Source organism: Rhipicephalus microplus, chromosome 5 (assembly GCF_043290135.1).
Source record: "Rhipicephalus microplus isolate Deutch F79 chromosome 5, USDA_Rmic, whole genome shotgun sequence".
Lineage (NCBI taxonomy): Eukaryota > Metazoa > Arthropoda > Arachnida > Ixodida > Ixodidae > Rhipicephalus > Rhipicephalus microplus.
The window spans coordinates 7,273,554-7,286,252 of record NC_134704.1 but is presented as its reverse complement, the minus strand read 5'-3'; the positions used below and the strand labels follow the sequence as shown (position 1 = coordinate 7,286,252).

At 43.2% G+C, this 12,699-nt stretch overlaps 1 protein-coding gene across 20 annotated transcripts in view; it reads left to right on the top strand.

Moving 5' to 3' along the window:
* LOC119175062 (uncharacterized) overlaps nt 1-12,699 on the top strand; it is a 106,405-nt gene that overhangs the window by 71,157 nt on the left and 22,549 nt on the right. For all 20 annotated transcript variants that reach the window (XM_075894773.1, XM_037426262.2, XM_037426261.2 and 17 more), the window contains 2 exons: nt 3,095-3,301; nt 8,143-8,573. In XM_075894773.1, coding sequence (XP_075750888.1) covers nt 3,095-3,301; nt 8,143-8,573 — 638 coding nt within the window. The remainder of the gene's footprint in view (nt 1-3,094; nt 3,302-8,142; nt 8,574-12,699) is intronic.

Here is a 12,699-nt window from a genome sequence, read left to right as displayed (position 1 = left end):
GATATGTTTTCGCTCACTTCGCACTTCGCTGAGCATGCCTTCCGCGCGCATGCGGAAGCGCAAAAACGACTGTTAATTTGCGCGGAACGAATCGCGAAATACTAAGTTCGTGAGGCCACGCAAACCCGCCGGCGCAACGAAACGATTTTTTGACAACAGCCGCCGATTCTTCCAATATCGCCGCGCGCACCGATTCAGGTGGCCATGCACTCTTTCCAAGTTTTTCTATGTGCGAGTTTCGCGGACCTTTCAAGCAAGCTACCCAACTTGCCTTCTTCTCGTGCGTTTAGGTTTTCAAGGTCGCCCTCCTGCCGCATCCTCCCCTCTCTTTATCGCCGCAGCTCCTTGCCCTTCTCTTGCAAGTCCGCTCACATCTCTTGTTCACAACCCTTTCGCCCGTCTCCGCCGCTCCGCGACACCCGCCACGCTGGCTCGAATTCGTTTAGTTTTCTGACTGAAAACGGGCCTAGAGCTGTTCCACGCGCTCTGGCATGTGTGTCGCGTGTGCGCGTCTTGCTCGCTCTTGGTGTGCGTGTGTGGTCATGATGGCGGACGGGAGGACTAGCACGCTTTTTCGTGCCGCTCAACAAAATGTCGAAACTGTAACCGCTTGGCTTGAGCGTAATCAGCGCGTTAGGTGCCGCGTTGCGGAGCGCTTGCTCATAGCTGTTGACCACCTGGCAGCCAACTTGCCGCTTCGGGCATCCCGGTATTCGGTTGTTGAGATGGTGAATGTTTCGGGGGCAGCGGTGACGGCTACATGCGCGTGAAACTGGTTTCGCGAGGTTTACTCGTCGACGTCAGGCCCGATGCCGAGCCTGAAGCTTCCAAACTGCGGCGGCGATTTGTGGCCACGCGTAGTCGACTCCGACTTGGGAGAGCGGGTGGGACATCTGTTGCGATGTTTTAATTACGGCCGATGATGATGCCGACACTGCGGAACCGTGCATGAATTGGGGCATTGTGAATTAAGTACGTGGCGAGAGCGATTTGGAGGAATCGGATTGCAAGAATGACAACGTTGAAGCCAGTGCCTCAGGCAGCTTATGCCGCGGTCCTCGGCGAACAAGCACCCTGCCGTTTTAAATGAACTCGAGACCACCTTAATCGCTACTGCTCTTCGAAACACGTGCATCGCAGACTTTTTGGGGCAAAAAGTGTGTTTTCACTCGCAACTTTTTTTAAAAGCTGTGTTTCATTTACTACGAACTTCAGGATACAGCGAACGGATGCTGCGTCACGCTCAGGTTCGTTATAAGCGGGCTCGATTGTATATCGTTTACCAAATCTCAACAGTAAATATGGCTTACAAGGGGATTTATATGAATTTTTGTGTTTGACTTCTTAATGCAGGGCTACCTATGCACTGCACTTTTCAACATTGGCATCATCTAAGCTGATTTTGGGTGAACTCCCAACTTCTGTTCCCATTAGAGCCAAGCTCTGTGCTGATGCACTTAGATGAGGACATCATAATCGCGATTTCCCTTGTTCAGTGACTTCTAGTATATTTGTTCACTGCTCGCAAGCCCGTGCCCGCAGTGAACGTGTGGAAAGTTAAGAAGCCCTAAGGAAGTTATCACAATGATGATGACGACAATGACCGCAATGTCTAGGGCAGCATGTGTAGCAGATGAATGAACACTAGCAGACTATGCAGGCAGTGCAGAAGTGTTTCATAGTTCTGTATGCCCACATCGTCGAGTTTGTATACCATGTTTCACATGGTGGTGATTGCACTCGATTTCTTGTCATTTTCTACGGCGTCTCTCACACTCATATAGTGGTTTTGGGACGTTAAACCCCACATATCAATCAATTCTTGTCATTCTCGCAAGCTGTAATTGAGACTGGTCGGTAATGAAATGACTGCAATTATTTTCTGTGGCACACTGCAGCTAGCCAAGTGCCATATTATCACTTAGCATGCTCCAGAGACTTTGCGACAAAAAAAAAAAAAAAAAATCGCTCTTAAATTGTTTTGTGAGTGCCCCTTTAATTCTCTCTATACACTGGACTTCGGAACCAGCATAAAATATTGTTCAGTATTAAAATTTTAATTTCAAGCCTCTGCAAGCTAGCCACAACGCAGTGAACATTATCGTGACTCGTCAACACAGTCACCGAAATCACTGCCGTGAGATGTTTGATGACAACTCATCGTCGTCCAACTACATTACGTAAAATTGACAGCCGATGACAGAGCTGCTGCTAGTATGTCTTAAATTGCGGTCCCCACATGACTTACACGTACATCAAACTGTGTTTGCATGTCACTGTAAAACAGTCCCCTTTGTATCGAAATGAAAAAGTTTTTAGAGCAACAGTATGAAAAATATATTAGCTGTGCTCCAAAGGCACCATGATAATCTTGTTAGGGTTTTCGGCACTGGATATTTTATATAAAGTGACAATAACAGAATTTCTAGAATGGACATAAGTACTTCTTGAAGTGACAAAACGTAATGGTCCTTTTCCTTGCTTGGACAGCATTTCTATTTCTTACAAGTGCATGGAAGTTCCCACTTGTGTGCCTGCCCTTTTCCTGCAGCAATATTTTAAGTTTTTCATCGCTGTTATATAACAGTACATTCTATGAACAGTTTCCTTAGACCTAGAGTAGTGAAAAAATCATTTGGCTGTTACAGTGAATTAGTAGTGTTATATCACTTAAGATTTACAGATTTTTTGCTTTCTGAGCAGTGTTATTACCAGTGTTATTTTTAATCAGTGCTTAATTTTCACCACGTACAAAGCTCGGGGTGTGGTGTGATTATTATAGGAGGGAGAAATAATAATTTTGGCAAATTTCATGCTCAGGCACTTGGACATCAGGCTGCTAAGATGTTTGTTGTATGATTAGGGTGTGGAGAAAGAGAGAGGTATAAATGGATGGAGGTGTTTCGCCGGAAACTACCTGGGAAATTAGAGGCGCACTCGCTTCAGACTTCTTGGTAACATTAATTCCAAGACTTTTTGGAATTCTCCTGTTGTGTAAGTGAGGTATTAAATGTACTCATTATTTTCCTTTGCAGCGAGTTCAAATGGTTGATGAACATGAGTTCATGCTTACCGATTTCATGCATGTGCGTAGGTACGGGCAAGGAGCAACAGTCGCCATCACGACCTCGTTCCTCCATGTCGGTGGCATCGGAACACTCGGTGGCCTCCAGTCAGATGTCTTCATCAGTGGTGATGCGTCCAAGGCCACCGCCACGAAAGCCTCGGCCACTCAGCATTGCTGGCACCATTCCTGACAAAGCACTGCAGAGTAGGCCGAATGTCTCCCCAGATAAGACAGGTAAAGACGCGCTCATACAAAAGACTCTCAGTAATTCAAACCGATGATTCAATGATTCAACTGCCCCATTATGCAACATTTAGTTCAAACTTTTTGCTGGTTCATGCCTGAAAATATTTGCTATTCTTGTTGCTTCTAGCTGAACATTCACGTTTTCATGTCATGAACAATCTAAAATAAAGCCAATTCTCTGCCTTAAGATGAGACGTGGATATTGAAAAAAATTTTTTTATTATTTGTCTGAATTGAATGAAACTTAATACACTTATTCAATTTAGATTCCAAATCTCTAATGGCAAATTTCATTGAGCGAACATGAGTAGAGGGGCAGGGCACTGAGGAGTGGGGAGCAAGTCAGTGAGAGCAGGGCCACTCAACCTGCCACTGGAATGCGCCGCGCTCCCAGAGGACAGGTGAGAAGGCGGCGAGTAGGGAGACTATGCGACTGAAACATTCCAAGCCCTGGGGCAGCAGCCAAATACGCGTGAAATCGGTCAGCCACATAATCTCCATTACCCTAATACCTAGTATGCTTGTGCATTAACTCATTCAGCAAACGTCCAGCTCTCATCGTAGCCATCCGTACAAAACAGCGGTGTCAAACTACACGTGGTTGCTACTATTGCCACTGCGCTCGCTGGCTGAAGGAAAATTTTGAGGCTTTGACATTCAAGGACCACGTGACTCGTCGCACTGCACCTACTCCGCTTTTCAGGTGAGAGCACTGCAAAGTGCTCCTGGCTGCTGTCGGCGCAGCAAAAGCACTCTCGCTCTACCAATGAATGACAGTGCTCCTGCACCTGTTTGATCACTGAAACACACCGGCTCTGAAGAGAGCACTTTAAGCGTGCTTTCGAGTGCTCCTGCTCTCCCAATGGAATTCGCCATAAGTGGATTTTCGATAGCTGCATCAGAACAGAAGATGCTAAAATTTAATAATACACAATTAACATACCTCTTATGGGGCTTTTTGGCAATTTCACCTTGTCAAAGACAAAAACAAAGTATATATCCAGATTGCCTGAGAGCTGGTTTAGCGGTGATGTTAATTTTGTCGTTTGCAACAAACTTCAAAAGTAAAATAAATGAATACAAACGTGAGTGAAAAATTTCTGCCTTATATTGTTTACAATCATGAATTACAATTTGGTGAACAATATATAAAAGAAAATGAATAGCGTCTCCAGCTAGATCTATTCAATACGAACGCATTGGTATTGAACTTGTTATTGTGAGTCAATAAAAAGATGTCAAAATGCCCCGTAAGGCTCCGTGTTACGTCTAAAATCATGAAACTGAGAAAAATGCATTTGAAGTACTTGTAGTTGATAATGAAAGATGCGAGATGGTATAAAATAGGATTGATGTTACATATGGCGCGTGTCATTGGTGGAATGCAATTGTTCGATTTAGTGCGGTGACGTATGCTGGGGGGAGCATTGTAATAAAATCGAGTGGGCAAAATGTACGGAGGATTTATGGTTTACCAGGTTCACCTTTGGAGCTTCGCCCACTCATCATCATTGACTTCGTGGATATGGCGGCATTTTTTTTATGTTTGTCACTTCTACATGTGCTCCAGGAGGCCTTGTCAGTCGTGTTCATCTCTTTTCGGCGATTACTTATCGCGTCCGCAAAGCAAGTCAGCAGTCGTGCTGCGGTGCTACTAGTTCATCTCTGCTTGCAACGAAAAAGCAGAAGCAGTTTTCGCTAAGCGAGAAAGTGGATCGCACCACCAAATCGCACCACAGGAATGTGGATGAGCTAGAAGCCTTCGTGCTGCAAAGTTTGTGTGCACGAGTAAAAAAAACACAGACTTCTTCAAGTAAGCACGCATTTTTTAGTGTTCATTTGTGCATTTGTTTTTTCTTGTGAAAAACGAGTTCAAGGACCCACCGTTTTACAGGTAAGTCGTTTCGGTTGGGGGAAATAAGTGTTTATCGTTAATTATTGGGCTTGCACTATAACGACCTTTCAAAATAACGAATAGCCGCGGCCGCCTGAAGTTTCTTATACCGAGATTACACTGTAGCACTTAAGGGAGGACAGGTGTGAGTAGATATTTTCTCCATTTTTAGATCAAACATGATGAAAATACACATGCTCAAGTAGTTTTTCTTGCTGATTACTTTGAAAAATTTTTATTGTAGGTCAATTATTTATAAGATACACAATACTGTCACTCTGTTGTTTTGGAGGCAATAGGAAAGAAAGTGCTTATCAAAAGGTGAATATTTTTGTATAACTAGTGATTTTGCAGGTGATGAAAGTTCAGGAGTTATGTCATGGCTACCACATACAAAGAAATTCAATGAATTTTAAATATATATGGGCAGCAAAAGGAAATTCTGCTCTCAGCACTTTGTGATACACAAATTGGGCTTTATGTTAACCAAAAAGTCATTACTCTAGCTGTTCTAGATCACAAGATATCAACCCGACAAACTAGTTAAGTGACCAAAAAGCTTGTTTAGAGAAAATTGAGAAAAACAAACCAAACTCATTCAATCGCACAACTGCACTTGAAAAAGCTCAGTATGCACAGGGCATATATGAGCACCTGTGTGGCGCTTTTTCAGCGACTGATGCATACTTCATTTGCTTGTCGCTTCTTGGTTGATGCTGCCGTGCGCCGTCAGTCCTTTTCTGCCATGCGGCTGCGGCTTTGCCAGCTGGTGTTCATGATGTCTTCTGATGCCCTTTCATTGCCTGCGTTGAACTTGAGCACTGCTTCTGCCACATCTGCCTCCACTTCACATGGAGCAGACGATAGCCAGGAGACTTCATCAATAGGGAGGCAAGCTCAAGTCACGTGCGCGAAGTAGCGAATAGGAGAACACTCTGATAACTCTTTTTGCCGCGCATTTTTAACTGGCAATGACTGAATCGGGCCGGTTCTGGCGGGAATTCGTAGGCGAAAGACAGCTCTCTCAAAAGAAATCAAGATGACCACGCTGGCACTCATGAAAGGACAGGGGCACATTGCGGAATATGAGCAATTTCAACATGGATTTAGGCTCAGATTTAGCTAATAGCCACTGTATAAGCGGTCCTGGCAGCTAAAATAACGATATTATAGGCATGAAATTTGTGGTATAAGTGCACTAGTACCTGTAGATTTCAAAAATGCAATTTCTTTGCGATGTTTTGGTCTCTACAAGCCATGTCCCCCCTCAAGTAAAATAAAACTTTCTTGTATAAACTGCTTTCAGTCTTGTAATGTTTAGTCTATGCAGTTAAAGCTGTGCATTAAATTTAGAATGTACTTCAGTTCAGTTTTTGTTTATTATTCATTCATTCAATTATTTACAATAAATAATATACAAGCAAGAGTTTCATACTTACTCATAGACTGCAGCATGACTTATTATTGTGTTGACCTGTACAATTACTGGGACTAGTGTATGCGCTCCTGTTGTGTACAGCAAGGAGCAGCTGCCACTTGGAACGCAGAAAGCCATGAGCCACCTCAAATAGCTCTTTTTTTCCGTCTCTTAATGGATCCGTTTTAAATGTTTCCTAATGGATCCATTCTGAAGGGGGTCATATTTAATAAGTATCAACTTCTTAAACCATCTCAATTCAGATTCTGTAAAGACGAATCAGCTGAGTTTGTTTACTTGAACAAGAAGAATATATAACAACACATCTAGAAATCAAACGTATTGTTGATGGTGTATTTGTAGGTTTTTATAAGGCCTTTGACCTCGAGGACCATAACACCTTGGAAAGTAAGTTGTGGTATTATGGTTTCCGAGAGAAAGCGCTATAATTATCGAACTCTTATCTATTATTTGGGCAACAAGTAGTATTAATTAATGGCATACAGTGAGAATCATCTCTTATACAACGTCTCTGAAGGAAGTATACTAGGATCTTTACTCTTTTACATTTATTGACGTTATTTCAAACCCAAAGTTTGTCATCTGTACAGATGATACAAGTCTATTTTTTGCCTGGAAGAGCATACATGACCTTATCGATCTATGTAATGCCACATGAAAAGCTCTTGAAGTTTGGTCTTAAGCTAATTTAATGAAGATTAACGAGGGTAAGGCTAAGACTGTCATTTTTGGATTGAAAAGTAAACTGATCCAACCACATAGAGATATTATCCTAAATTCTCACCCTGTCGAAATAGTGGAGCAGTTCAGATGCCAAGGAGTCATATTTTCTTCCAGTATGGCATGGGATTATGTTGTTGTCCATGTATCACTCAAAACACCTCAGATTGCTTAGTCTATAGGACGTTTAATGTACCATATTTACTCGCGCAATAAACTCACTTTTTTTTTTCTTGAAAAATCGGAGCAAAGTTGGGGGGTGCGTTTATTATGCGGGGTAAGTTTTATGAAAACGTCTGTATAATTATGTTATTCTTATGTTTTGAATTGTATAATTTTTATAACTGCCTCCCTACTGTATTTAAGTTTGTAGGCTTGACAAGCTGCCTTTAAGTGGCTTTTACCTACAGCCCCTCCATCTGTGTTTGTAAGATGGGAAGTGAAGTGAAATAAATAAAACGAGACGTGCAAACAAATAACTATTCATTTCATCAAGTTAATTGGCTCACACATGTGCTACCACTGTTATCGATATGCAATGCTCCAGTCATAAGATGCGTTTCTTCATTTCTGTGCTGGTACACGACTGTCCATTCATCGAATTTCAGTGTGCACTTGCATTCTCAGTAATGTAAAGAAAGATGTGTTTGTTCTTGCATGCCCTTTTAGAGTGCATGCATACCAAGTAACTCGGCTCTCTAACTCTTGCTAGCTTCGGCAAGGTGCTAAGTGCTCCTTAATAAAGTCTGTAGCTAATGGCAGCGATGCACACCGCAGCATCTGCTGTGGTGGAGAAGAAGAAGGCGAGATCGTCCAGCGGTGCTGAAGGCACTGCACCCGAGGTGCCGCCAAAGCCGGCCCACCTACGCAAGCCACAGAAGCCTCAGCCACCAGCGGCCTCGGCCTTCAGGAGAGAGCCACGCTCTGCTCCTCCTGCCGCTGCCAGAAGTGCCACCAAGGACACCGCGCCCAAGGAGCGGCCAAAGGATCCCCTGCCTGCTTCCCTGCCAACGGCAGCGGTGGCTCCGATCGTAGCATCTGCAGCTGGAAAACTAGTCCCTGTAGCTGCGGCGGCTACAGTTGCAGAGCCCAACACAGCGCCCCCGGATGTAGTTGCCTCAAACGTTGTCACAGCAGGCAACCAGAAACAGAGGGAACCTTCTACAAAAAAGAGCCATCCCGAGGCACAGGCTGCAGTGGATGAGCAGGTGACTACGTCTTTCTAGGCTTGTGCAAACAGTCAGTTTTAGGTTCGAAGGTAATTCTGATTTCATCGATTAATTTCGAACGTCAGTAGTATATATAACATATTGTATTGTCATGGTTTAACTAACCTGCTCAATATCTTTTTTTTATTTGAAGCAAGGCTTGTGCAAACGTCATTCTTAGTGGTTCAAAGGAAGTGTAAGCAACTTGGAATATGATTCTGTGTTCAGTAAAATGCAAGTGATGACCTGTAAAATAGTAGACTTCTGTTAAACAAAAGCTGAAGGGACCAGGAAAATGTGTTTCATTTATTTCTTTGTTTACTGGGAAGTAAAGAGGGGTGCAGTGTTCAAGTGCAAAACGAATTATATTAGAGACAGGTGTTTCATTAAGAAAGGTTTACTTAAAGTGAGTGTACAGTACATTGTGTTTTAAAATTTAGTATGCTAACTACATATATTGATTGATTTGTGGGGTTTAACGTCCCAAAACCACCATTTGATTATGAGAGACGCCGTAGTGGAGGGCTCCGGAAATTTTGACCACCTGGGGTTCTTTAACGTGCACCCAAATCTGAGTACACGGGCCTCCAACATTTCCGCCTCCATCGGAAATGCAGCCGCCGCAGCCGGGAATCGAACCCGCGACCTGCGGGTCAGCAGCCGAGTACCTTAGCCACTAGACCACCGCGGCGGGGCGCTAACTACATATAAGCCAGTATAATAAGCTATTAAACTTCAGAAATGATGAGTCAATGTCAGTGTGGAACATTCAAATCTCATTAAAACAAAGTTGAATCTTACACGAAAATAAGCTTGTTATATCTGAATAGTCGTTATAAAAGCTGATTTTTAAAACTATATTTCCAAGACCATTTTTCAGTTACTTGTTATAACCAGGGGTGCAACAGCTACGCCAATTTGATACAATTTCCTATTCTTGGGCGGAGCTGCGCCAAAACCATGAAATTTGCTGAAATTGTGCCACGCTGTGCCGAAATGCCCAACCAGCCTCGAAGTTTTCTCAGTTGCGCTAATTTCAGTGAAAACGATGGCCCCCTTGGCTATCTGCTTGCAGTTTGCGTCATCAATCAATTCAAGAGCGCAGACCCTAACCCTAAACCACGGTGTAAGATATATCCCCATTAGGTCAGAGCACTCCCGACACGCAATCGACCAGATAAAGTAACAAAGCCGCGTGTCACCAGTCCGCTGATCGCTGCGGATACCCATCGGCGAGATGACACAACTTGGAAACAAAAAATTGTTGCTGTGGGCACCGACACTTTGCAGGAAATATGAACCTCCTAGTCAGGAAATGTGGCTATGTCATGTTAGCAGCCAAAGCTGGGAGAATATGCCCGTTTCCACCGCGCGCAAACTAACTCGACGTGCCGGGAACGCCGGTGACCACGTTGGTTGCCATAGCACTGGCACATAGGACATTTTTCTGTCTTGGAAGTTGCGTCGTGCCAGCGATAAATATCTGGTGCCATGGACGCGCCAACAAGCACGCGCCGGGGTTGCTTTATTTTGTCGAATGCACTTTGCAAGCGAGACAAGAAGTTGTGCCCTAAACCTAATCCCATCATGAAAAAAAGAAAGGGTTGGGGGGGGGGGTATTTCATGACTTGTTATAATTCATGCAGAACTCTGCTTAATCCATCTTCGTTGCAGTACATCGGTGCCTTGCAGAAAAGCGCATTTTAATTTTGAAGGGGCTGTTAGCACTAATCACCGGACACAGCTCGTCTTGTTCATTTACTCATGCATGTATACGTCACGTAATTGTGGGTACAAGCAGGATCGTTGATGTCTGAAAATGTAACTGACAATTATTTCGAGCAGTGTATGACATTTTTGGCGCCCTAAAAAAACTGTGCCAGTTTTTATTTTTTCGCCACCCCTACGAATCCCTAAATTTCAAGATCGCCAGCTCGGCAGATCCACATTTGAATTCGCAGAGCGGCAAATACTAATGTGGCATTATTATTATTATTTGCTTAGGGAAGTGGTTCATAATACTAATTTTATTGAAATAGCAGTGCTCTTGCTCACACTGCACGATTTAAGGCATGTTGAATGATCTTTACATATATTTTTTTTCTAAATGTGAGACTTTTTTTTTTCATACTGCTCCAAATTTGGTCTTTTGTGATAAAAGATGAATTCCCCGTAACCTTATCAAAGTTATGATTTTTGTGCTCCAAAAGTAACATTTTGCTGCTCCAAAAATTGCTTCAAAATCTTTTTTGGCTGTTGCACACCTGGTTATAATCGATATTTCGCTATATCCAGGTTAGTTATATCGAGATTTGAGCATATTATTTTGCTCATCTAACATGCAAGTGGGTCTGTGGCAGTGTGGATTTTCCTGGACGGGTGTATTCATGGTATAGCACCTATGCAGTGCCGCAAAACCACCTTTACAGAGGTCACATGGGGTTTATATGTGTTTATTCGTTAATGTTGAATATTGTTACCTTAGTTCAAATACTCAAAGTGCTTGAATATTTGCATGGGCCTACATCTTCTTTTTTTATAATATGTGTGCCAGTACTAGTATTCTTATTTTTATTGGTTTTTACAAGTGGAGAAGGCACACATTTCTTTTTCTGGAAGCTGAGATGGCTACAGCCACAGTTTTTGAAGTGGACCCAAAGTTCATGACCTCGTTGAGTCCCGCCTTCTTTGGGTGACTGTACTGGTTGTATTCTTTCACCTCGACTTTCAATGGCATCAAGCAGGCAGTGCGCCTATACATGCATGACATTTGTGACGCAAGGGAACGGAGTGAGTGGGGATGCGTCCCACGTGAGCTCACTATGACATGATCAATTATGTAGCAATGTGCTGGGACTCAGTTAATTTTTTATCAGTATGAGGTACTCTATGAGAACTATTGGTGGAAGTTGGCAAATTTCAAGAAATTTAATGTGCCATGACAGCCACATTGAACTCATATATATGTCACATAAACCTAACGAAACTGAAATTATGGTGTGAAATCAAAAATGCAAGTTCTGCCTTCATTTTCACAATCAAAAAAGATGCTGTGAGCTCACTTACATCGCATGTTATGACATCAGATTAAAATACAACTCTTGGTTTTTTTTTTTCAGTTCTTGATGTAAAAGAAGGAAAAGTAAATGTCTTGAAGAAATCGGCCTAAAGGCTTTTTTTTTTTTTTTTTGCACTAAGCCATGTATTGACGTTTTGTCTCAAAGGGCCACTCACCAGGTTTGACAATTTTGAGCTGACAAGCGCAATGCCTGCTTTGGGCATTGACGATCTAGTCTGCCGAAATTCGGAACGCTCATCGCAGCAGAAATGGGTCAAAATTCAAGGTGAACGCTGCTTTCCCTTCATTTCTTGGGCACGCACCCAGAAAATAAGGGCGTAACATAGACGTAGGAATTGCCCTACGTAGATGGCAGGCCTGTGACGTCGATCCTCTACATAAACGACTGTGCTCTGACATGGCCAGCAGTAGCATGTGACATGGGGAAGATTATTTCACATGGCATGTGTAGTATGTGTAATTTGTTGCTTGAATAGATGAATAAAACTAGGTAAATGAGGAGGCACAAAAAGAGAATGGGCATGTCGTTTCTTTTTCTTCGTGAATTGCAACCAGATGAAGGGCTAATGTTTCTGCATTTTGCATGCATTTGTGCTCTCATGGTTAGTGCATTGAGCAGGTGACAGCCCTGGAAACAAAATTAATGGTCCTGCGCATTCGTGCACTCAAGATGTTCTTCTATTCTGGCTCGTCTAAACCCACGTCTCCAAACGAGCACACACCGAAGATCCACAGCAGAAACGGGCAGTAGACCACGATATAATGCCGGTCAAAAAACAACGCCGCTCGCATCCTCAAGGGGTTGGGCTTCCTCGGGGACGTCATGCACAAGTACAGTTTGCTCGGATGCCGGAGAGGATAGGGAAGAGATTTGGCTTGCGAAGGCTATGCGGAGCGAGCGGCAAGCGTTTCGAGCTTGCCTCCTCGCATCATTCAGCTCATAATGAACCAACTGAAAAAAGTTTTGTGGCATATTGCTCTTTATCGGACACGCAACATCTGCCACGGTCTAACTAAAATTTTTTATGGGGCCTGGTGAGTCACCTT